The sequence below is a fragment of the Petromyzon marinus genome, chromosome 15, assembly GCF_048934315.1.
Source record: "Petromyzon marinus isolate PM22_M1 ecotype Great Lakes invasive population chromosome 15, UKy_Petmar_22M1.pri1.0, whole genome shotgun sequence".
NCBI lineage: Eukaryota > Metazoa > Chordata > Hyperoartia > Petromyzontiformes > Petromyzontidae > Petromyzon > Petromyzon marinus.
The window spans coordinates 13263513-13290221 of NC_133681.1; the positions used below are offsets into that span (position 1 = coordinate 13263513).

Here is a 26709-nt window from a genome sequence, read left to right on the forward strand (position 1 = left end):
AAACAAAAGGCACCGTGACACGGCGGCGGCGGCGATGGGGGCTTCCTCACGGAGCGTATGCCTCGAACGCTGAGTCGCAGCACCCCAAATCGGCGTGTCTTTGGGACACTTTTTTGTTGTTGTTTGCAGTATCCAAAATAAGAACGAGGTTTTTTTTTAACCATTTCTGGCAATACAACGGGAGTTAAAATGTTCAAACAACAAATACAGTGAGGGAAAAAAAGTATTTGATCCCCTGCCGATTGTGTACGTTTGCCCACTGACAAAGAAATGATCAGTCTATAATTTTAATGGTAGGTTTATTTAAACAGTGAGAGACAGACTAACAACCACAAAATCCAGAAAAACGCATGTCAAAAATGTTATAAATTGATTTGCATTTTAATGAGGGAAATAAGTATCTGACCCCCTCTCAATCAGAAAGATTTCTGGCTCCCAGGTGTCTTTTATACAGGTAACGAGCTGAGATTAGGAGCACACTCTTAAAGGGAGTGCTCCTAATCTCAGCTTGTTACCTGTATAAAAGACACCTGTCCACAGAAGCAATCAATCAGATTCCAAACTCTCCACCATGGCCAAGACCAAAGAGCTATCCAAGGATGTCAGGGACAAGATTGTAGACCTACACAAGGCTGGAATGGGCTACAAGACCATTGCCAAGCAGCTTGGTGAGAAGGTGACAACAGTTGGTGCGATTATTCGCAAATGGAAGAAACACAATCAGAAAGATTTCTGGCTCCCAGGTGTCTTTTATACAGGTAACGAGCTGAGATTAGGAGCACACTCTTAAAGGGAGTGCTCCTAATTTCCCTCGGCCTGGGGCTTCATGCAAGATCTCACCTCGTGGAGTTGCAATGATCATGAGAACGGTGAGGAATCAGCCCAGAACTACACGGGAGGATCTTGTCAATGATCTCAAGGCAGCTGGGACCATAGTCACCAAGAAAACAATTGGTAACACACTACGCCGTGAAGGACTGAAATCCTGCAGCGCCCGCAAGGTCCCCCTGCTCAAGAAAGCACATATACATGTCCGTCTGAAGTTTGCCAGTGAACATCTGAATGATTCAGAGGACAACTGGGTGAAAGTGTTGTGGTCAGATGAGACCAAAATGGAGCTCTTTGGCATCAACTCAACTCGCCGTGTTTGGAGGAGGAGAAATGCTGCCTATGACCCCAAGAACACCATCCCCACCGTCAACCATGGAGGTGGAAACATTATGCTTTGGGGGTGTTTTTCTGCTAAGGGGACAGGACAACTTCACCGCATCAAAGGGACGATGGACGGGGCCATGTACCGTCAAATCTTAGGTGAGATCCTCCTTCCCTCAGCCAGGGCATTGAAAATGGGTCGTGGATGGGTATTCCAGTATGACAATGACCCAAAACACACGGCCAAGGCAACAAAGGAGTGGCTCAAGAAGAAGCACATTAAGGTCCTGGAGTGGCCTAGCCAGTCTCCAGACCTTAATCCCATGGAAAATCTGTGGAGGGAGCAGAAGGTTCGAGTTGCCAAACGTCAGCCTCGAAACCTTAACGACTTGAAGAAGATCTGTAAAGAGGAGTGGGACAAAATCTCTCCTGAGATGTGTGCAAACCTAGTGGCCAACTACAAGAAACGTCTGACCTCTGTGATTGCCAACAAGCGTATTACCACCAAGTACTAAGTCATGTTTTGCAGAGGGGTCAAATACTTATTTCCCTCGTTAAAATGTAAATCAATTTATAAGATTTTTGACATGCGTTTTTCTGGATCTTGTTGTTGTTATTCTGTCTGTCACTGTTCAAATAAACCTGCCAATAAAATTATAGACTGATCATTTCTTTGTCAGTGGGCAAACGTACAAAATCAGCAGAGGATGAAATACTTTTTTCCCTCACTGTAGATATCTTTTTTTTTAAGGCAACAAGTCTGCATTCGCCACACAGACTTGATGGCAAAAAAACACGCAAACAGACATGCTTTGGCGTCAACATTCAAACGACGTACTGCACTCGTAATTGTCAATCCACCGCTGGATAAGGTCGTGGAGGCTTATTTGGCCACACTTCACCGAGCTGGTCAGTGCGAGTGGGTCAAGGCCCGGCAACAGCAAAAGATATCTGATGAGCATCGAAGGGCAGCACAATGGATAAGATATTGCTACACTGCCCTCCGTTGCCCCACCGCTGGAGCTACTGCAGAAAGTCTACGGCAACTTGTTGCACGCTTGTTGGTTTCCCACCCCAGGCACCGCGCACGCTTAACCCTTGGCTCTCAGCTTCTCCGATCTGACGGGACGTTGGGCGCGTTCTCGGTGAATTCCTCGTGGACATTTACATCACATCTGTTCGGACGATAAAAACAATTTGAGCATTATTTTTTTTGTTTGGTTATTGATTTTCACTTGATCCGAAATGTGTGTGAACCAGTGGGGTTTTGCCGCTTGTCGCAAAGGGACATCGTGTCAACCCACACGGTTTACCCCGTATTCTTGTGGAGGGAAATTGAGTTTTCAGGTCCACACGGCGTACAGCCGTTTCAATATGGGCAAAATGTTTTTGTCTATTTGTTTGTGTTTCTCCCTTGTGATGGGACTTTGTATGATGTACTTTGTGATTTATAAAGGCACGGGGTGACCAATAAGGTCTGAATTGGTCTGTAATAAGGTAGGCACTGATCAGGGATTGGCAGGTATGTAGTGGTGAGTGTGCTAGTGGTGAGTGTAGTGGTGAGTGTAGTGGTGAGTGTACTAGTTGTGAGTGAAGTGGTGTGTGTATTAGTGGTGAGTGTACTAGTGGTGAGTGTACTAGTGGTGAGTGTAGTGGTGAGTGTACTAGTGGTGAGTGTAGTGGTGAGTGTACTAGTTGTGAGTGAAGTGGTGTGTTTATTAGTGGTTAGTGTACTAGTGGTGAGTGTACTAGCGTTGAATGTAGTGGTGAGTGTAGTAATGGTGATTGTCTGTTTGTGTTTCTTGCTTGTGATGGGACTTTGTAGGATGCACGTTGTGATTTATAAGGGCACGGGGGGGGGGTGACCAATAAGGTCCCAATTGGTCTGTAATAAGGTAGGACACTGATAAGGAGTTGACAGATATGCCAAGGTTGTTCGCTATTCGCGCCCAGCGGCCGCCCTGTTTCATTCCGTGGGTGTGTTAACCGTCAAGGCGTGCCATCTGCTTCACAGTGGTGTTCATAAAAAAAGTAGTTGCCCGTGTGCGCGGTGTTATGGTACAAAAGTGCCAATAATAAGGGTTTCTTGGTTAGATCGCGTAGATACAAATGTGTTGTTAAATCCGCCACCACCCGATGCAGCCAATTAGTAAGGTTTGTCACGTAAACAGAACATGACAATTCGTTACTAGTACAGCAACACCGGTGTGTTGGAGAGCAAAGCCACGATATTTACAATTCGAGTACGACGTTTCGTCAGTAATTACAACCAGCCTCACCAGGCGACAGCCAGATTTGTGGAGAAATCCTTCTGTTCCGTTCTGAAATAGAGGGATAAATGTGATGTCGCCACCTGTGAGCCAATCAAGCGCGCATGTGCCTAATTCGATGACTCTTTTTTTACTGAATTGGACAAGCCACAGAGCAACATCGACACCTATTGGCAAATTAATGTCCACGCAGGTATGTTAAAAATATTTCAGTGATGATGCATGGGAAGGGTGGTTAAATCTGACAAACATGGGTTACGGTGTTCAGCATCTGTTCTATTTTGTGAGACGGAGAGTGAATAATCGTCCGCAGCCCTGAGTGTACAAAAAAAAACGTTGTGAAAAATTAAACGTTTGCTCTGTGAAGCATTTATTGACTTGCTACATAACATGTACATGACGTACGACTGAAGTGGATTTTAGCCTTAAGCAAAGAACATTCCAAATGGACAGGTAACGAGAGGGAAACAAACATTACTTAAGCAACGCGGCCACGTGTCAAGAAAAAATGTGCAGCCGTGGAATCTTTGGTCACACCACTGACGGTGGGAGGACTTCCAATAGAGAGTCCCTATAGATGGCATTTGGCCTACTCTTCCAAGCTCGCCAGACGTCTTGGAAGAAGTGGGAGTGCCCACACTTCACCTCATCACACGCGAGCTGCCAATCGACTTGTGTGCCCATTTATACTGCTGGGTGAACAGGGGTGTTGGTGGGGGGGGGGAGATTTTGAGAAACTTGCTCCTTGTTTAAACTCCCACACGTACGGAGCTTGACGACACAGCAAACATGTGGCTGGAACCGTTGGACCCAACGTAGACCCAACATTGGGTCCAACGACGTTCGACGTTTATTGTGTCAGTCCATCATCCCTCAGCGGTCGATTAAAAAAGAGTACCAGGTAGTGCTGAAGTGAACAGGGCTTGTCCTAGGCAGAGACTCGTCCCCCATCCATAGGAATGGGGAATTTCCATCGCTGGCTCAGGAATGTTAACAGGGGATGAGCACATCACTTTGACTTAGAACAAAATTCGATGAAATTGTATTTGTGAAGGAACATATTTCACGTTTGTTCGCTCAACATAGGTCGATACGGTGTACGCACGGTGTATTTTCACCCCAAGAGAGCATTTCATAACATTCAAAATTTTCGACATTTGTGACCCATTTCCATGCTTTACTATTCCAAGCTCTGCTGTTCCATCCTGCGAGTTCATGATTCCAGATGATTATGATGACGAGTTGTGTGTTATGGAATTTAGTCTCAAACTGGGAAAGGCATCCATAATAGAGGTTTGTTGGGTTAGATCGCGTAACTATATAAGTGTGTCGTTAAAACCCGCCACCACCCGACACGGCTAACTAGTAAGGGTTGTCACGTAAACAGAACGTGGCCAACTCGTCACGAGTACAGCAACACCGGTGTGTTGGAGAGCCAAGCCACAACATTTACAAACTGAGTACGACGTTTCGCCAGTAATTACAAGCAGCTTCATCAGGCGACAGCCAGATTTGTGGAGAAGTCTGTCTCGTTCCTTATATAGCGGCGTAGATGCGGTGACCACGCTTCTGCGCTCTTGCGCGATGTGTGGGGGGATTACTGAGTCAACGTACATTCTGCATGTGCATTCTGCGAGCCCTTTGATTTTGTCCTTCCTGTCTACTGTGCGAATTAAAATAGTCGTACCAACGGTAATCCCTATTGAAGTATGCTGACCTTTATAGGCATGCATTTAAATAATGCTTCAACGCAGCACTAAGGCGGGAGCTATCCGAACGGTTGAAATTATTTTTTTATTTCTTTCAATTTCGATAGATTATCTAATTAGCCTTGGCCAGTTTTGCACAGAACTTCAACATGATCAAAATCAATTGAGTGTCCTTGTTGGCACGCGTGTTCTGCTACTGATGACAGTTGTATTTGGGAGGATCTAATATTTATCTGATGTTCTTTTAGTCTCGTGCTGATTATTCGTCCTGTTTGCCCAACATAACATTTGCCACACGTGCAGTTAATCCTGTACACACCTTCTGTTGATAGCGTCGGTAATATATTTTGCACTAGATATTTAAATTCTGTATTTTATGTACCGTGCCAAATCTGACTCGGATGTTTTGTTTTTCCAAACATCTGGCAAGTTTATCAGTTACTCCCGCAATGTACGGTATTTTTATCATTTTAATTACTTGGGCAGTTTCAATGCTCTCACAGTAGTACATTTTATGCTAATTCCTTTGTCAAGGCGTTTTCTGTTTACCCCCTCACAGCTTAAAGGCGCTTGGTTTTCTTCACTCCAACGCTGTCCTCTGGACAGTTGGGTCCCTTCACCTGATGAAGGCCACTTGTGTTGTGGCCAAAACGTCGTGATTTTTTGTTGTTTTATTTTTTACCTACGTGACTTTACCGAATAGAACCAAGGAGTATGGATCCTTGCAGTCACGAAAGCTTCAAATCTAGAATTCAATGCTCTTGTTATTTGTTTTGGCTATGGTATTCAATGCCCTGTTGATTTGTGCATCATTGTCACCGTTCATTTTCAGCGCTTCTTTAACCTGTTGCATTTCACTTCTCACACTGTCACCATCTGACACTTTCTTTGCTCGATGAATGAGCGATTTGATGGTGTGATTCTGCATTCAGATAGTTGTCAGTACGTGTTTTCTTTCGGTAGTTGAAGTTTTGTGTAAAACTAGCTACTATTGGCGAAGACTAATTAGATAATCTATCGAAATTGAAATAAATACATTTCAACCGTTCGGATAGCTACCGCTTTAGTGCTGCGTGGAAGCAAATCATCAAATAATACATTATTCAAATTCTTGCCTATAAAGGGCAGCATACTTCAATTGGGATTACCGTTGGTACGGCTCGTATAATGCACATGCATAATGGACGTTGACTCAGCAATCCACCACCCCCCCCCCCACTTTGCACAAAAGCGCAGAAGCGTGATCACCACATCTACGCCTCTATAAAGGAACGGAACAGGTGGACTCCTCTACAAATCTGGCTGTCGCCTGATCAAGCTAGTTGTAATTAATGGCGAAACGTCGTACTCGGATTGTAAATGTTGTGGCTTGGCTCTCCAACACACACCGGTGTGCTGTACTAGTGACGAATTGGCCACGTTCTGTTTACGTGACAACCCTTACTAGTTGGCTGTGTCGGGTGGTGGCGGGTATTAACGACACATTTATATATTTACGCGATCTAACCCATAACAACCTCTATTATGGATGATATTGGTCGCGAAAGCCTACGACGTGTTAAACTGGGAACGGTATGTTGCAAGGGCAAAGGCAGTTTGCCAGCATCGATCAAGCAGGCCTGACTCCGCCGATGAGACGCTGTAATGTCGAAGCCGGTCCAGAGTTTTACTTGTCTTCAATTAATGCCGCTGAAAGTACGCACCTCCTGAGTGGCCCTGTGGCTTGATGCAGGCGCGTTGGGGCGCTGCTCCACCAAGCAGCTGGAGATGATCAATTATTTTTCTAATAAAAATAACTTTTCCATAAATAGTTTTGTTGTGTTTAAAAAATATATACAAAACTTGATTTGGCGTTTTCGTGAGTGCAGGAATTACTCTTTGTCTTCCGTACATGCTAAGGCCTCGGCACAGAGACCCTGTCTCTCTGTGTCCCATACGTATGTCTTTCTCTGTGTTAACTCCCTCTACTTAGCTGTCTGTATATATGTCTACGGTTCTGTGTTTCCTCTCTCTCTTAAATTTAGCTCTTCTGTGCCTGATGATGATTGCTTGCGTTGCAATCGAAACGTCGTATGCTATTATGTAGTATGCTATTATGTAATTGTATTATTTCTTATTTCTACGTGACTTTACCGAAAAACCAAAGAGTAAAATATATACAGTATAATGATTATTTCAACGTGAATTGCCAAATATAACATTTTAAGCTGTTCATATCGGAAACGGCTGCAACACGACAGTCTGACGTAGCCACGCCGTTTGAGACCCACGCAGGGTGGTGAACAAGGCGCCCGTGGCTGTGACGAGAGACGACGTCACAACGCGAGGTCGCACCGTGCGACTCTAGCAGCTCACGCGCGGCTTTTGGCAGTGTTAAAGGGGTTGTGTTGTGTGGCCTTGATGGTCATGGGGACAGCATTTCAGCGCATTTTTGTTTAGTTTCGTATTGTTTATGCATACATTACCAGAGTGTGTTTTTGTTTGCATTCTGACCACAAGCATTGCGGTGAATGCAGATATGATTCCTTGTCAAAAGTTTTCAGTTTGTTGTTTTAACATCTTAACACCTGTTTTGTTGACAGAAAAAAGGGGAGAAACCCTATTATCATAGTTATTTAGCCTCGATGATTCTCAACACCTTTCCAGAATTACTGTGACTGGGGATGTGAACACTTACTTAAAAAAACAGTCATACAACAGAAACAACTTAAAAATCTAAAAATTCGTCAATAACTCTGCCTTTTAAGGAGAAATATAACCGGCGACATTCCCGGAAGTAGCCCTTTGTATGTGCTATGAAGGAGAGCTATTGGCTGAAACGTCACTAATTATATACGTATATTTTTTCCCCCTTCGAAGTGAGTGTTTTTTTTGGCGAACGTGAGTCCCTTTACCGAATGGTATTTCCCACACACGAGGAGCCGCATGTGTCAGGAGAGAGACCAAGCGTGAAATATAACAAAAAACTATTTTGACTTCATACAGACAGCGAGCGAGTGACCGTCTTGCTGTACTGCTCCCCTAACAGGCGGCTGAGCGCTGTTGCAAATGAATCGAGACCGATGTCACATTGCAAACACTTGTCCTCTCGTCAGGGGCGGAGCCAGGATTTTGACTTTGGGGGGGGCGGGGGGCTGATTTCCAGTGTAATGTTTTCCAATGGGCGCCACAAATGTATAAAACACATTTTATTGGATTTGAACGCGGAGTTTATTAGTAGGTCGGAGCCGCCGATGTGGCTAATAAGTTCGATAAGTTCGAAAGGCTGCCGCTCAAGCAGCCTGCAGGGCAGCACACAAGGTGGCAGCCTGCAGGGCAGCACAAGGTGGCAGCCTGCAGGGCAGCACACAAGGTGGCAGCCTGCAGGGCAGCACACAAGGTGGCAGCCTGCAGGGCAGCACACAAGGTGGCAGCCTGCAGGGCAGCACACAAGGTGGTAGCCTGCAGGGCAGCACACAAGGTGGCAGCACAAGGTGGCAGCCTGCAGGGCAGCACAAGGTGGCAGCCTGCAGGGCAGCACACAAGGTGGCAGCCTGCAGGGCAGCACACAAGGTGGCAGCCTGCAGGGCAGCAGACAAGGTGGCAGCCTGCAGGGCAGCACACAAGGTGGCAGCACAAGGTGGCAGCCTGCAGGGCAGCACAAGGTGGCAGCCTGCAGGGCAGCACACAAGGTGGCAGCCTGCAGGGCAGCACACAAGGTGGCAGCCTGCAGGGCAGCACACAAGGTGGCAGTACACAAGGTGGCAGCCTGCAGGGCAGCACACAAGGTGGCAGCCTGCAGGGCAGCACACAAGGTGGCAGTACACAAGGTGGCAGCCTGCAGGGCAGCACACAAGGTGGCAGCCTGCAGGGCAGCACACAAGGTGGCAGTACACAAGGTGGCAGCCTGCAGGGCAGCACACAAGGTGGCAGCCTGCAGGGCAGCACACAAGGTGGCAGCCTGCAGGGCAGCACACAAGGTGGCAGCCTGCAGGGCAGCACGAGGTGGCAGCCTGCAGGGCAGCACACAAGGTGGCAGCACGAGGTGGCAGCCTGCAGGGCAGCACACGAGGTGGCAGCCTGCAGGGCAGCACACAAGGTGGCAGTACACAAGGTGGCAGCCTGCAGGGCAGCACACAAGGTGGCAGCCTGCAGGGCAGCACACAAGGTGGCAGCCTGCAGGGCAGCACACAAGGTGGCAGCCTGCAGGGCAGCACGAGGTGGCAGCCTGCAGGGCAGCACACAAGGTGGCAGCACGAGGTGGCAGCCTGCAGGGCAGCACACGAGGTGGCAGCCTGCAGGGCAGCACGAGGTGGCAGCTTGCAGCATTTTGCAGCAGCCGGATATCCCGATTACCGACTTTCCCAAAATTTCAGGGGGGGCAGAGCCCCCCCCAGCCCCCCTTGTGGCTCCGCCCCTGCCTCTCGTCAACAGGTAAATAGGCTTTCAGCATTCGAACGCCGAGTTGATTTGCGAATGCGCAGCCGCGTGTATTGATTTGCAATGTGCAGATTGATCCACAAGGTGGCAATGGGACTCTACGACGCAAAGAAGACATTTTCCATCAAATGGCTTTGCCTGCGTTGGGCCAACTTCAGCGACAGTGCAACCAGAGCTGCCTAATTGTTTTGTGGCTGGGGTTGGAGGAGGGCCGGGGCGGTGTTATCTCACGAAATTATTTTTTGTGTCAAAACGACGACTCAGCAAGCGTGGAACGTTGGGCCAATGTTGGTTCATCAGTCAGCTCCAACCGCAATGTTTTACTGGGGGAGCGTCACATCTCGTCTGCAAACCCCTCAACCAATAAGGATTACTCGTAGCCTAGTACAGCGAAGTTGAGTTTGCAGGTCCACGCGGCGTACAGCCGTTTCAATACGGGTAAACATGGTTTTGTTGTCTATTTGTTCGTATTTCTCCCTTGTGATGGTACTTTGTAGGATGAACTTTGAGATTTATGAGGGCACGGAGTGACCAATACGGTCTGAATTTGTCCGTAATAAGGTAGGCACTGATAAGGGGTTGACAGGTATGAGTTGTTTGGGACAAGGACATGTTGCAGGTGTAAAGTAAAGATCTGTATAAGTTTAACTCTGTGTGATACTCGGTCAATGGTCCAGCGACACAATTTAAGGAGTTGACAACGCTGTCCAGAACTGTAGCACGACATAGCAGTAGTATCCAGTCGCTAAACAAAGGGTGCGGTAATGTAGTGCCCTGCTCGCAGCAAAACGACTCCTACCTCACTAACGTAGAACTGGATATTAAGGCATGCGCTCATACTCATTCCACTCATCCAGGTGCCACCCTGGTTCCCTTTGATGCACTTTTTTGAGATCACAAATCAGAATCTCTAATTAGAATGGCAGACTCCGGTGAGCCCTGACATTATTTTCCACGGATGTCCGGTAGATGCCACCAACAGCCACGTGGCCTGAAGACACAATCGCCAGAACCGCAGAGGTTCTACGTTTGAGACCAATACATCTGTGCGTGTGGAGCGAGCTGCGTTTCGACTTTGAGCTACAGATCTTACGGTTTTGGCTATTGCTCGATTACGATTTTAATATCCACCACTAATTCCAGTTACTCTTTGGTTCTTTCGGTAAAGGCACGTAGGTATAAAACATTTATTTTGTTGTATACCTACGTGACTTTACCGAAAGAACCAAAGAGTATGGATCTCCACAGTCACGAAAACTTCAAATCTAGATTAATTCTAGTTAATGACTCATGCCGACTGTTGGCTTTTAACCTTGTTGCGCTGCTGTTTAGCTCCGTTAAAGGGAGGAAGCCAGGTCAGGTTTCTATTTGGGCCAGCCTACATCTCACTGTCGCCTGAAGAGGGCAGCATAGACATAATGGAACCGGTTAACATGTGACCGTGTTCCTAAGTGTTTCGTAAAAATGACACGGTCTATGAACAATTTGGGGAGTACATATTGTGTCCTCAAGTAACGCCAGGAGTATACGCCGGGGCGACGCAAACGTATCCACCAACGCCAACAAGTATCCCAACTGGCAAAGGTGCCGTGTAAAGTATTACAATAAATATATCCCTTACCCCGTTTGTCATTTCCTTAATTGCCAAAGGGATGGAAATGACTCGGAATTTGCATTGATAATGCGGATGAAATATGTTTCCAGAGTAAGTCGGCATGGTATGAATGATACAACGATGATGGTGATGGCCAGGAAAATTATTCCAGTATTCTTTTTTTTATATAGTAATCAAGCACAAGCCTCAGGGCTGAACAAGTGTCTATTGTAAGCAGGCAGACACCATGGTGACGATACAGCTCAAGATTCACAACAATCAGTCAAATTAAGTATACAGTATGTGTAGTATTTGTAAAACACTTCCTTGACACCCTACATTGTGAGTGGAAACAATCACATGGTCAGGAGCTACTGAAATGTCTCCCAGAAACGGCATCCGGATTTGAGCAAAACATCCAAGCAAAACTCGCTTTTGGGTGACACATGACGTCACTCACAAAGCGACATGCTCGAGTGGTTTTCTGCATTGCAAGGCCCGCGGGCCACTGGAGGCCCCTGGTGGCCTTTTAGTGCGGCCCCTGGTGGCCTTTAGTGCGGCCCCTGGTGGCCTTTAGTGCGGCTCCTGGTGGCCTTTCGTGCGGCCCCTGACGTACGGCCCTCGACAACACACGAGATGTGAAAGCAACCCCTTGCAGGCGGTGTGGCGGCACCTCGCACTAATGATGTCTCATCGGCGAAAGTGGCCCGCCTCTGAAAATTAGCGGAGAACACTGTGCTGGAGAAACCATCAAAGGAGCCATAATACACGGTCATGCGCAAAGGTACCTCGGTTATTGATAATTCAGTGGGTTGAAGAGCGATGTAGAGAGCATGTTTTACAGGAACAGAGGATTCTGTACATCTTCTGTACAGCAAAGTGCTCTTGTGTGATCAGTAGCTCACACGCAGTGTTTCATAGCAGCACTAAAAAAAAAAAATCTATGAGTGGAGAAAAACAACCAAACCCAGAGTGAACCCACTGAGTTATGAAGCAGTAGAGTCCATGAGCACGAATTAACCTTTGCTGCACAAGCTTTCAAAGGTTTTATTTAACAGCTTTCCAAGAGCTAAAGTGAAATAGATCAGTAGTGCACATTCGCATTGATGAAGATGAACACGTGATTGTATTAGTTTGGTCATCGGATTCACCACAGGGTTGCCACCTGTCCTGATTTTCCCATGCCGTCCTTTTAAAGGGGCTGCCCTGTGACATATGGAAGTTTTAATACGCCGCGCAAGATGATGCGTGTAGTTCTCCATTCTCGCCGTTCCGTGAAACATTCTCATGGCTTTCCGGGAGAGGAAAGTTGTACCCCAGAGGTGACAACCATTGCTCACCAAAGTGTTCACACTGTATTCATTAATACTCTTTGGGTCTTTCGGTAAAGTCACGTAGATAGAGAATTAATCATAATTAAAATCATGACGTTTCGATCGCAACACAAGCAATCGTCTTCAGGTGAAAAATACAGCAGGTGGACTGCTGAGGCAGGAAGAAATATAGCGAGAGGGCTACTGCAGCTATAGGTTTTCAAGGCTTGAGGTGGATACAACCCCAGGGTAAGTTAGCGGGGCTAGAGATGGAATTTGCAAGTAAATGTAATATCGCAGAGCTATACCTCGGCCATTGTATTGCTAGAGATTAGCATGTCAATGTGTTAATGTAACCCCACGGCTACGGTGCTGAAGAAGCCATTGTATTGCTCGAGATTAGAGATTAGAATGCCAATGTGAGACGGTTCCCACAGCAGCGGCTGTGTTAATGAGAGACATTCAGCCCAAGGCCGTAATTATAATATTTAAATATGCAAAAAATGTCCCCCCCATATATTGCTATAAAATAGATTTGTTTATATGATTGTGGTTATGGTTGTACTTTATTAATCCCTAATCTCTGCCATTACATACAATGAAACAAGAAAGGTAAAAAAGAAAAAAACAGAGCAATGTAATACAATAACACTAGTAGACATTATTGTAAAAATTAAATAAAAAGTCCATCCCATGTATTAGTGATTTTTTTTTTATATTTTAGGCATGAAACGGCACGAAATTCGTTTTCAAATTTAGATTTTTTTCTGGGGGGGGGGGGGGCAGACCCCCTGGAAGATTTGGTCCCCCACCCAATGTTGACTCCATGGCTATGGCCTTGATTCAGCCTATTAAACAACGAGCGCCACCGCCGCATCGAGGGAAAGGGAGCAGCGGTTATGTTAGTGAGACATTTAGCCTGTTCATGTGAAGACATTTAACAAGGTAATGTAACTCAGAGAGTCGGAAATAACTGGCTTCCATCCTACCTGCCTATGCAATGGCCGAGGTATAGCTAGCTCTGCGATCTTACATTTACTTGCAAATTCCATCTCTAGCCCCGCCCACTTACCCTTGGGTTGTGCCCATCTCAAACCTTGATAACCAATGGCTGCAGTCGCTCTCGCTAAATTTCTTCCTGCCTCGGCAGTCTGCCTGCTGCATTTTTTTTTCACCTGAAGACGATTGCTTGCGATCAAAGCGCCGCGATTTTTTTTTCTATCTACGCGACTTTACCGAAAGACCCAAAGTGTATGAATGACTGCAGTCACGAAAGCTTTAAGTCAAGATTTATTCATGAATTTGAGGAACAGTTTTAATGATTTGTCACTTGCTCATTTACAATCTTAAATCCACCACTAATTCCTGTAAATGACCCATCCCGGCTGTTGACTTTTAGCCTTGTTGCGCTGCTAAGCTCTGGAAAAGGGAGGAATGCAGGCCAGGTTTTGTTGAGGCTAGCCGACATCTCACTGTCACCTAAAGAGATGGCAGCACAAACATAAAAAGGGACCGGTTAACGCGTGATGGGGTTTCCAAGAGATTTTTCAAATGACACGGTCCATGAACAATTTGAGGAGTACATATTGTCAATAACTAAAGCCACAACATAGCAGGCGTATTTAGCTATCATCAGAGGAGTTAGCAATTCAAACGCTCGTCTTCCACGTGGCGTCTCACACTCCCTGTAGAGCTCACACGGTGCTTTGATTAAATCGGTGATTTTGCTCGCTCGGCACACACATACACAGCTGACCGTCTTACTCCCAGGTCGTGTCCACAACAGGCAAGCATGCAGAGTTGGTGACCCTTTGCCATTGGTGAATACATCGCAAGAGACCAATTATCATCGTGGGTGGTGGCCCTTTTGGAAGAGCGCGAGAATACCTAAGCTGACAGTGAGCGATGATACAAAAAAGTTAAGGTGAGATCGTAGCCATCTCCACTTTTTTGGGGGCAAATGCGAACCTAACCGCGACTAACAAACTGCCATAATCACTTGTGTCAGCACCGAATTGATGTTTAAAGTGTTGGGCATTTAAAAGCAACGTATGCAATGTAAGTGTTGATTAACATGTAGTGGAAATTACGCATTGGGACAGCATTTTACCTTCTTTCAATCACCCGTTTGACAGTGCAGCTTCAAGGATGAACAGTCTGTCTTGCATTCTGCTGGTCAATAGCTCCACAATCACCTCCGTCTTGTCTCCACCCCCCATCCAACCCCCTTCAAAACACTCACAGTTGCAGAGAAACCTCGTTGCACCTCGTCAGCCAGCCTTGCACTCGAGGAGCTTGAGAAAGCTCCGGCGAAAGCTCTCGTCTAGGAACGCGTACAGCAGCGGGTTGAGGCAGCTGTTTGTGTAGCTCAGGCTGATGATGAAGTACGAGACGGCGATGACCATGGGCGTCTCGTTGAGGTCCACCGTCAGCGCCACGACGGTGCTCAGGTGGTAGGGAGTCCAGCAGAGCAGGCACACGCCCAGCACCACGGCCACCATCAGTGTCACCTTGCGCTTTGCCTTGTCGAGGGCGCGCGCGTTGTTGGAGCTCAAGCGGAGGCCCCTGAGCTGCCGCAGCATGGACGTGTAGAGCGTGCAGATGGTGGTGACGGGGAGCACGAAGCCTGCGATGAGCGTGTAGGTGCGCACGGCACGCAGCCACTCCGCCTCGGGGCTGGGCAGCTCCAGGCCGCAGCGCGTGTGCCGCTGCGAGTCGACGATGCCGTTGCTGGCGAACACCACGAAGGGCAACACCACGAGGCTCACGAGCGCCCAGACGCCGCCGCACACCCACTTGGCCACGGCGTAGGTGCGCCACGTGAACGAGCGCGACTTGACCGTGGCGAGCACCACGAGGTAGCGGTCGATGCTCATCACGGTCAGGAAGTAGATGCTCGTGAACATGTTGTAGTGGTCGATGGCGACGATGAGCTTGCACATCGCCTGCCCGAAGGGCCACTCGAGGAGCAGGTGGTCGGCGATGTTGATGGGCAGCACCAGGGTGAAGAGCTCGTCGGCGATGGCCAGGTTGAGAATGAACATGTTGGTCACCGTCCTCATCTTGGGCGCGCGCAGAATCACGTAGATGACGGCCGTGTTGCCCAGGAGGCCCACGGCGCAAATGAACGAGTAGATGATGGGGACAACCACGTAGAAGTTGTGCTGCCCTTCTAGCTGCTGCGTGGCGTTCATCGCCACTTTGCTGATGTTCACGTCTGGGTCCGACAGGTTGGGAACTTGAGCCATGGTCGCCCGTTTCTCTTCTGCGATGCCACGTTTGGCCCAGACGCGTGGTGAGGCTCTCTTTTGAGATTAACACGATCTATTTTCTGTGCCGTCTGCTGTCATCTGATATATCATATGGCGCGGTTGCAGCGAGGACATTGACGTGTTGATAATTCATCGGAGTATTTAAAATTAATATTTAGCTTTCAATCCATATGTAGTACTTGACGATAATGTGCAAACTTTCAAAAAAATCGTTATTAATATGGCCACAGAATGTTACCCTTTTCAAAATAGCACTCTCATTGAGATAAATGAATTTTTTTTTTTTCGAAACAAAAATCTCCCTCGGGTATTTCTTTGCAGGGATGTGCCGAAGCCTCTTCCTTGATTGACCCTTGTGCTGTAACCAAAAGAAGGGATAAACAAATATATTGTAGAACGCCCTGCCTTTTATACACACAGGAGCACCGCAAACCACGAACCGATCGCATTAGAGTGTAAAGGCGCATCCAGAGAAGTAACAGAACAGTCTCAACTGCACATTGCATTTTGCGTGTGTTCCTAAACACGTCGCTCAGTTATCGCGTAATTGCCACAGAGGGCACAGGCAAAGTAAGGAACGTTTGTAACGTCTGTGAATCATTTGAGGCGACTGTCCGTGCTAAATTACAGGATAGCAAGCGATTCAACCTTGTACCTATTGACGCGCACACATGGACACACGTGTAACAAAAAAGGAAAAAAGATCACCCAGATCGCTTTTATAGACTGCTGGGAGCAAGCGTTGTTCGAGAGAAATCCACTCAGTAGTGAATGACGCACGAGAAGTTGCTGTGGTCAGCCTTGCATCTGGATGCCTTTTGCCTGCCCAACGCTCATGTTTAACGCAATGCAGCCGGTACTTTATAAGAGACCGAGGGGACCGGTACAGATATTACTCGCCACTTATGTTAGCTGTAGCTAGAAATCGAACTCAGGTGACCGGCTACATAGAACGGGGTGATAAACAAAGCTATGTGATGCACTAATTTACAAAATTAAAATGAACGGGTCTGCGTGTTTTTTTCTCTCTCTCCCTTTAGGTGACTGCGTATTTTTAGCACCTTGTCCAGATTTCATTAAAACGGTCGTTGATGCACGCACTCCTAATGCGGGAAAGATTGCGCGCTCAAATTCGGCACATCCGACAGAATTGGAATCAATACAGGGCAAAGTTGGCAATGTGCGGCAACTCGCAAGCGCCTCAATCACAATGAATCTGGCGCATTCTTTAACGCAGGTTCTTAAAGTGAACAGAATGACACATGCTGATCTCTGCGAGCATTGGTAACGGATCAGTTTCTCTTGCGACAAACTAATAAACGGGACGAAACGCATTCATGTCCACAACCGAAGGCGTTACGCAAATAACAAGCAGGTGGGAATTGATTAGACGTAACTCAAACATTGGTTGCTCATGGCCACCACCAAGGAATTTTAAACAGCTAAAAATAAGTGGCGCATTCCAGCAATGGGAAAAATGGAAGCAGCTACGCTCTTCCATAATTTGTCACGCTGGACTGAAGATATTTGCACTCGCCTTGTTTCGATAAGGTTCATCACACGTGTATGTATATATGTCGAACTTATTTCGCGACCGTACGTCGCCAACCATGCCGATCGGCGGTGCGGGGAACACAATGCTTGCAGGAGACCACGCGTAGTGAGCGACGCGGGCGTGGTGGGCATGGGACCCGGTGCAAGGAGTGATATAGAGAATGTAAATAAGGCCCCCTTGTCTAAATCCACTTCCCCTTTGTGGACCCGGTGTCTTTGTCCCTGCAGCCACCGATGCCCAGGGCCAGCTTAAGGCACGGGGGCTTCAGGGGCTGCAGGCCAGGGGCCTTCGTCAGCTGGAGGGCCTCCAGAGATGAAGTGAAAAGTTATTCCATTTGTGAAAGCTGAATTTTATTTGTTGTTAGCCTCGTAAAAATATATTTTTTTTATTTAACTTTGTTTTCCTTTTGAAAATATTACTGGGGGCCTCGCAGGACCTGTAGCCCAGGGGCCTACAAAATCTTCATCCGGACCTGCAGATGCCCAACATCCCAAAGCTTCGTCGAGAGCAGCAATTACGAATGGTACGTTATTATTATTATCTTCCATAGGCGTCGTTGAAGCTGTCACTTATAAGCGCTAACTCGTGAAGGCTGACAAGCACAGCGCCATCGTTCGGACGTGCTTTCGCGTTATGTCGCGCATTCATCGGCACGATGTCCAATGTTTCGCTCCGCATGTGCACGCGTACACACCTGCGCAGGAGAACATTACCCTCACCGGACACGTAGTGTATCGGTGTCTCGTGTAAAATGTTGCGTCCATCCTCTCTCGTTTGTCGCCTCACACTCCTCCTCCTCCTCCCTGCGATCCTTGCACTCTCAACAACCGAGCTCTGCTCCGATATCAATGCCGTAAGAGCTCGCACTCAAAGGCGGGTCGTGTCTTTTACCTCGGTTTTACCCAGCCCCGAATCTGTCAGGGATTTCTTTGGCATAGTGTTGTCTCTACATGGCAATCTGAATTGGCCAACGTTGTGCTGCACAATCGATCTGCTTTTCCTACACTCTTACCCTGCTTTGTGTTACACATTCTTGATCGCATTCCTATCGTGACCTGACGTATTTTTTTTTTGCCGTTGATTTTATTGTCCTCATTGACCGGGCGGGCGTGGTGAAGTATGGCTAAATAAACCTCCGTGACCAAAAGCGATGTGGGAGCATTCATTCAGCAGCGGATTGATAAAGCGATGTGCGTACAGTACGTACTATAAATATTCGCGGTGTGAAAAGCATCCATTAAATGCGTAGTTGGAAAATAAAAATCGGCGATTGGAAGCGGAAAGTGCCCATTTGCGTGGCTAATGTCTGCTAAACGCAATTGCAGCAATTTCAATCGGGAAAGTGGCCTAAAGGAAACACTGTCATAAATCCGAATACTCTGAAGTGCTCACGTATTACTTGACATAATACGCGGGCCTGGATACAGCTCACTCTTATAGAAGTTAACTTCAAATCCTGAACAAGGTCCATCCAGCCTCATCGCCATATCCATCCTCCCTCTTCTAGGGTCGGTAAAATTAGAGTCTTATTTGGTGATGCTGTAACACGTGATGTGACGCTGTGACACGTGATATGACGCTGTGACACGTGATATGATGCTGTGACACGTGATGTGATGCTGTAACACCTGATGTGATGCTGTGACACGTGGTGTGACGCTGTGACACGTGATGTGATGCTGTAACACTTGATGTGACGCTGTGACATGTGATGTGACGCTGTGACACGTGATGTGATGCTGTGACACGTGATGTGACGCTGTGACACGTGGTGTGATGCTGTGACACGTGATGTGACGCTGTAACACGTGATGTGACGCTGTGACACGTGGTGTGATGCTGTGACACGTGATGTGACGCTGTGACACGTGATGTGACGCTGTGACACGTGATGTGACGCTGTGACACGTGATGTGACGCTGTGACATGTGATGTGATGCTGTGACACGTGATGTGACGCTGTGACACGTGATGTGACGCTGTGACACGTGATGTGACGCTGTGACACGTGATGTGACGCTGTGACACGTGATGTGACGCTGTAACACTTGATGTGATGCTGTGACACGTGATGTGATGCTGTGACACGTGATGTGACGCTGTGACACGTGATGTGATGCTGTGACACGTGATGTGACGCTGTGACACGTGATGTGACGCTGTGACACGTGATGTGACGCTGTGACACGTGATGTGACGCTGTGACACGTGATGTGATGCTGTGACACGTGATGTGACGCTGTGACACGTGATGTGACGCTGTGACACGTGATGTGACGCTGTGACACGTGATGTGACGCTGTGACACGTGATGTGATGCTGTGACACGTGATGTGATGCTGTGACACGTGATGTGACGCTGTGACACGTGATGTGATGCTGTGACACGTGATGTGATGCTGTGACACGTGATGTGATGCTGTGACACGTGATGTGATGCTGTAACACGTGATGTGACGCTGTGACACTTGATGTGATGCTGTGACACGTGATGTGATGCTGTGACACGTGATGTGATGCTGTGACACGTGATGTGATGCTGTGACACGTGATGTGATGCTGTGACACGTGATGTGATGCCAACAGCGGTTGTCCAATGCATGGACTTCTTCTTTCGTATGGATTAATAGCAGCAGATTAAAGATGCAATTTTAGATTTGGTATCCACTCAATTGTCTGTTCAGACGCAGAGTGGATCTCGTCCACTCCTCCTTTAAAGTTAGTGAAGACAGCGGAGTGTTTACAATGCGGGTCGATGGTTTGCGATTCGTGGCCGCACTCCCAGGTCGCCGAATCTTTGATGCGCCGTTTGTGGCATCAGGTGGCCCTATCGCCCATGGACTGATCTCTGCCATAGGAATCTTCTGCCTATTGGCTAAGGGCCGTCGAAACGATGAATGGCAAATCGTGATTGAGCAAAGAGTGACTTGGGTACTACTAAAAATCTTGATCACGTCATGTTGATCAAAGCACAAATGCAGTATGCCCTACTAATATTGTAACTTAGTCATATTTGTGACAACGGAACAGAGGTCAAAAGTAGAAACGCGCCCCAGAGGTAGTTGGCTGTGCAGATGCAGCAATGAACCCAACTGGTTTGCTAGATCGCTCGGTGGTTGTGTCATTGCACTGCTGCTGCTGATGATGTCTTCACTTTGTTACATAGATTTACAATTAAAAAGCCCCATGGGTTGCTCCACAGCAATGACAATGTTGACCCAGGCACGTGGACAAATGTCTGGGCTCGAACTGGAATAAAAGTTGTGGATGCTTTTTTTGGAGCACCACTTGCATTTTTGCACACACACACACACTTACCCAGAGAGAGACCATTGCAGGACCCACACAGTTCGGGATAACACGAGCGTCTCGTGTGTATATTAATTAATTCGTGAAAATGCTCGTATTAATATATAAAATAACTAAGTAATGTATTAAGCTAGGTGCAACAACAATTTACAGCCCTTTGTAAAACCACTGCTGGATGAAGACTTCCGACCATTGTGTCGGGTTTTTGACTACGACCGACAAGAGCAATTTTGTAATTGAATACCGCCGATGAAACTACATTTATCTCGTAAACGAATTGGTCTGCAAAGAGGAAAAGAACAAACGCACGTGAGACACGTATCATAATGATTGTTAATAAACCCAGCGTCGCTCAGAAGGGATGGTGGCCGGTGATCGAGACGACGGCGTGGCAGCTGGAGGAGGGAAGACGCCCGAGAGGGTGGAGCATCGTGGAGACAGAGCGGGAGCCAATGAGATCAGCTCCTGTACAGGAGCTAAGATGGATTTTATCATGGGGCCTTTTTTTTTACAGGATCAAAGTATGAAAAATTAGAATAGGTTTTAAACCTTTTTTTTGGCAATAAAACAGCTGTGTTGAGATGTTCAAACACCAAATAGGGAGGATGTCTCTGGTGTAGGCCAATCGGTTTCCAAGGCAATGTCATATATAATTATCAGAGCATGTTTGTTTGCATGTTCATCACAAGTACGTGTGGTTAATGAAGACTCAATTCCTGGAAAAAGGTATCGATTTGGTGTCTAAACATCTTAACACCTCATCATTGGACCTCCTTTGCCAGTACCAAAATATGAGAATAGGTTTTACCCTTTTTTCTGGCAACAAATCAGCTGTGTTAAGATGTCAAAACACCAAACTGGAACATTTTACAAGGAATCATGTCTGCATTAACCACAATACTTGTGGTCAGAATGCAAACTAAAAAATACTCTGATAATATGATGCATTGTCTTTGAAACTGATTGGTCCACACCAGAGACAGCTTTCTTTTGAGCCTCGTCTCAAAACGGCGTTAGACCAGAAGACGCCAAAAGGTTTTAGTTTGGTGTCTTAACATCTTAACACATGTTTTGTTGCCAGAATAAAGGGGAACACCCATTCTCATCTTAACACCTGTTTCATTGTCCGAAAGGATAAAACACCTATTCTTATTTTTCATAGATAGATTTTCTCAGTGACCAAGATGAATAATCTTATTGATCATGATGAAGGTTTTTAAAAATATATATACCCACCAAACATGATCTGGGCGTGATTGAAAATATCGCCATTTGTCTTGAAGTCCATTATTCCGGCCTGCGAAGAATTAAATCTACGCTCGCGTCATTCTTTTGTTGTTGCGGACCGCACGGATGGGCAGTGCCCCACGACATTTGAGCAATCAATAATCATCGTAATCATAGTAGCAATCCACCGTGGCTCGTATCGAGATTGTTTCCTTGCACGATCGTCATCCGCGTTGTTTAACCCCAGTCTAAATTGTCGCGTCTTAACTCGTAAACATCTGGCATGTCCGGCCAGTCCTGCTGCTATGTCTTTAACGCATTGTTCAATGAGAACCATTGGAGCGAGCATATGCGATAGGATTTTTACCGCGGGTGAATGCGTAAAGTTAAGATTTTTTTGTCACAATTTTTGTCAATAAAAGTTGTGCACGTTATTGCTATGCCGTATAATAATAACAATGCCCTTTTGTTTGTCGAAAGCATCAGTTATTACCAGGTCGGTCCTCTGTTGGGATGTTTGGGCAATTCCAATTAATGTTTGGAATCTGATACTCATGTATCGGCTTATAGCCGCAATTCGGGTTCTATTACTTTCAAATGGGTACTCCAATGGGGACTGACATTTAAATTACAAGTGGGCATTCATTCGCAAAAGCAATTCTATGCAATAAATAAAAAAAGTTAATCTTAAAGATGAGCACCACTCTTTTACTCTCTCTCAATCTCACAGGCGAGCAAGATATATTTGGTGTCTCATTGTTTTCCCAAGAAGAGCCAATGGATCGTTTCATATCAACATCCCTTTTTTTGCAAGAGGGTCTTTGCATGTTTGACCAAATTAATTTGACGAGCGTTTGGAATCTGATGCTCACAACGGCATTGACTTCAGATGTAAATTGGCACGTACTTTCTTTTAACGATCTCTCCAAGGAAATGTAAAATGCACACACGACACCTCATTAAATGTGCGCGCCCATTCATTAATAGCGTCTACACTCCGGAACGCATGCATTTTGTAACAGACGCGCAGAGCCTTGCGTTCACGCGATACTGCTCTCCACTCGAGAATGCGATGGATAATAATAACAACGCATCGACTTAAAACGAAACTAATTGACTAATGCATTAAACTAAAACCATGCCCTATCGCATAATTACAAATCGCACAGGAACGATTGCGATCGACACCCGCGTAACTAACGCACGCACTTACCTTTATTTAAAAACAACCAAAAAACAACATTGGCCTCCCAGCACAATGCGGCCGCGTCTGTCGGAAACGTTGATGAAATTTTTAGTCGCGATGCGTGAGCCGACTCACGTACAGACAGATACACACACACAGAAAGCGAGAGAGAGGATTCACAGGAGCAAAAGGCTCACTCGCACCTGCCGTGCACGGGAACAATGCGGCGTGTGCCGTGGTGCCCGGGTTAATATACGAGCAGCTGCGAGGCGGCGGGTGGCAATGGGAGGAGGAGGAGGGGATGATGATTCGGCTGGGCGCTGCATGCACATTTATTTCCGTGCGCGCGAATTGGGTCACAAGTTTCACCACGCACGCGCTGGGGGCGACTTTGCTTCCCTTCCCTTCCCTCCGTCGTTTTAATTTCAAAGGTGAGTGGCGAGATTGCCCGTCGAAATGTCAAAAGGGAATACCATTAATGTTATCTCTTTTGTACAAAGGTGAGTATCTCGATCACTGTCACCCCTGCATAATGTTGATTATTCCAACACTTCAGCACGTACTAAATATTAAAGTCATGCACCCTTGTCGACATCTAAATCTGAAAGACGGGTACCTACGTTATCCGGATTCCATAGACGAGCAGTCTGCGTGACATCAACATCAACGAGGAGCACCGCTCGTTATGTACACGACGTTTAGGAGATGCGGCTGGATTTCCTGGCGGACTTAGCTGGCCGTCTGGCGAGCGGAGTCGTGCGTGAAAGGGCGCCTTCGACGAGTGCCCCTGCACACATGCGCGCGACGATGCCACCCGCATTCCCACACCGTCGAGGCCGGCTTCGTGCGTGCCGACGGTCACGCCTCACCCACCCTCCACACCGGCCGTGTATCCCGTGCAGATGTGCGCAGCGCTAACATCTGTAGTGCAAATACATTTCATCTCGATAAAAAGCGAAGCATGTGCATCCATAACTGATTCCATAAAACAATTCACGTTCATGTACAGCGCTAACATCTGTAGTGCAAATACATTTCATCTCGATAAAAAGGCGAAGCATGTGCATCCATAACTGATTCCATAAAACAATTCACGTTCATGTACAGCGTGTATAATAATGAGCATATTTTAACAACAGTTGGGGGTAGCCAACTATCGAATGGTGCCTGGTAGCTATTTGATTACGGGAGTTTCGAACTTAACGAGAGTTCTTTCGACGAGAATTCGCCATCATGAGACATTTGAATGCAGACCAATTTGTTCGCAAAACGAGCAAATGTTCGCGTAACGAGCGGAGGACCGATCGATCGAATGCGTTCCGTGGCGGCAGGGGAAGCACCGTGGCTCACAGGTGTTTCTTTATTAGCTGGGCTGTTCTGTGTGTGCGTGCGTTTGATTCGCCGTGTCTGGGAGAGGGGGGGGCACTATAATGGGCGGGTGGGGAGGCAGCATTAATTAATTAATTGTAGACACTGAGGACAGGCACCTGCAAGCGCTGCGGTTTTCATGTTCGGCGTTACATTTGATGTTTTATTCCTTTATTTTAAAATTATTAATGTGCATTTCTCACGTTAAGAAAGTCGTTCAAGAGTGGAATATTTTGGGTCTCAAATGTAACTCCGCTGTTAATATTGGAGTCAATGGGACAACGATGATCGTTTAACGAATTTTCGCTTAAGGAGCAAATTTTCGCAGAACGTATCTCGATCGTTAATCGAGAGACGCCTGTATTTGATAGACTACAAGATTTCGGGCCCTGTGGACATTTATCTCCTAGGTCCTGTGGAGGGCTTGGGGGCTTATAGGCTTTAATTCTAAACTTACACGTGTAATGAGCGACTTCCTCGACACGTCGTGTAGAGGGTACTTGTTCTTTAGTTTCTTACACTGGGCACAACACAGGCCAATACTTATTCTTCTCATACTGAGTACAACACTTAGATATTAACGTCTCTACTGGCTACACACAGCCGATCACTCGGTGTGGTCCCACCGGCCTCACTCGGCCACGCCGCTGGCTGGCGGCGTGACGATGACGGCGATGGAAACCCCGCAGGAGATCTTCCACGTGGCCGGACGACGGAGAGAGATGTCGGCGAGCAGCGACGCAGCCGGGACCCAGGACCCGGCACACGAGCCCCGAGCCCCAGGTCCGCTCCCCCTTATATCTCCCCAGGCGTGGCTAAGCCCCGCCTCCGGCCACGCCCTCTCATGGAACCTCCGAGCGGGTTCCCGGAGTATCTCGGCTAATCCCACCTGTTACCTTTGCCCCAGATACCTCTCCTTCTTTGATTGGTTGTTACTTTAACCGTGCCCATACCCGTGATTCCCTTTCCCGGCCAGCAGGTGTCACTCTGTCATTACACATGCAATAGTAAAATCAAAACTCCTCTAAGTGAGACATGGATAGACAAGAACATTCAGGAATACGTATTTATTTATTTAAAACCCTAATAATAATAATAATATCTTAAAAGACCACATCCGTGTATTTTCCGGATACGAAGCCTTCTGAGCCAGAATCGTGATGGTTTTGCTGGATCCAACGCGTGAGTTTGCCATGTAATATTGGCCGTGACTAAACACTCCGTAAGGGAGAAAGATTCCAGTTGTCTACGTCCAGTGTTTGTCCTTGGCACTTGTTTACGGTGACTCCAAAAGCGGGCTAGAAATCAAAATTTTCACAAAAAGGCTAGAAATGTGGCATTTAGTCGTATGTAAACAAATCATGAACCATTCTGAATGCTTTTCCGTGTTAGATAACAGTCCCTTAGCGCTATGAATTCATAGGACAACAGTGTTAAGTGTACAGCAAGTACTGAACATACATTTTTTGCCAAAATTGACACAAAGCAATTTATATTAACAAAAACAATTTCTTACCTTGTCTTCTTCCTTCCTTTTGAAAAAAAAAACTCACTCACTTTGTACGACGTTTCACAGTAGAAACATCGCTGTTCAAATGTGTTGGGAGTCATGTCGGAAGATGCATCGTAAATTCAGTTTCTGTGTCGTAAATCGATCCATGGTGGCGTTATATTAACGTCGAAAATGTGCACCGTAAATGGGACCGTCGTAAATCGGAGACCGCCTGTAATGTTTCCCAAATACGTTCAAAACACGTTAAAAAATAAATCTATATTCGAAAATGTTATACGCTCAAACTCACACTTGATCCATTATAGTTAGATGATGATGAAGTCCACTTTTCACTTGTTAATGGGAAAAAGACATTATATACTGTAGCAGTATAATTGTATTACATCTGTGCAAATACCTGGCTACTGACTCAGTGCCAAGCCTACTCTGATCCCGCGCGACTGCGTCATCAGCTTTTGTCGATAACCTTGTTGAAGGGACAAGATAAAGCACCCAAACATACCATGATTTTGTATATCATGGTGTCTCTTGTTATTGGAACACACACAACCGGACACCCGCAACACTCAAGAGTGACCACGTGTCTGTTGTACACGAGTGAGCAAACGCACACCCCAAAATATACACGACAATGACGTGTACGTGATATTGAACCAACTGACGTGCACTGTGCCTATAAGAAGGAAAGATCAATTTATTGATCGCTGCTCTTCTTCGACATGTAATTCGCACAGCAGCAGCGTCGTCTCCCAACGTTTGGCCAAGTCGTTGATTTTAAGAGCCACATCGCTACCCACCACCTGGGTGCTCGTTGTTGTGCCC

The 26709-nt window shown here is 46.8% G+C and overlaps 1 protein-coding gene and 1 long non-coding RNA gene across 3 annotated transcripts in view; one reads left to right on the forward strand and one right to left on the reverse strand.

Annotated features, from left to right (window-relative positions):
- Positions 1-13230: 13230 nt before the first annotated feature.
- On the reverse strand, positions 13231-23174 carry LOC116942689 (neuropeptides B/W receptor type 1). The gene is made up of 2 exons (XM_032954920.2): positions 23034-23174; positions 13231-16087 (listed from the first exon to the last, which is right to left on the reverse strand). Exon 2 carries the CDS (start codon positions 15703-15705, stop codon positions 14728-14730), a length of 978 nt encoding a protein of 325 aa, XP_032810811.2. The 5' UTR covers positions 15706-16087; positions 23034-23174; the 3' UTR covers positions 13231-14727.
- Positions 23175-23322: 148 nt separating this feature from the next.
- The window catches only part of LOC116942690 (uncharacterized), a 33810-nt gene continuing 30423 nt past the window's right edge, over positions 23323-26709 (forward strand). For both annotated transcript variants that reach the window (XR_004402836.2, XR_004402837.2), the window contains exon 1: positions 23323-23437. This is a non-coding gene — a long non-coding RNA (uncharacterized LOC116942690). The remainder of the gene's footprint in view (positions 23438-26709) is intronic.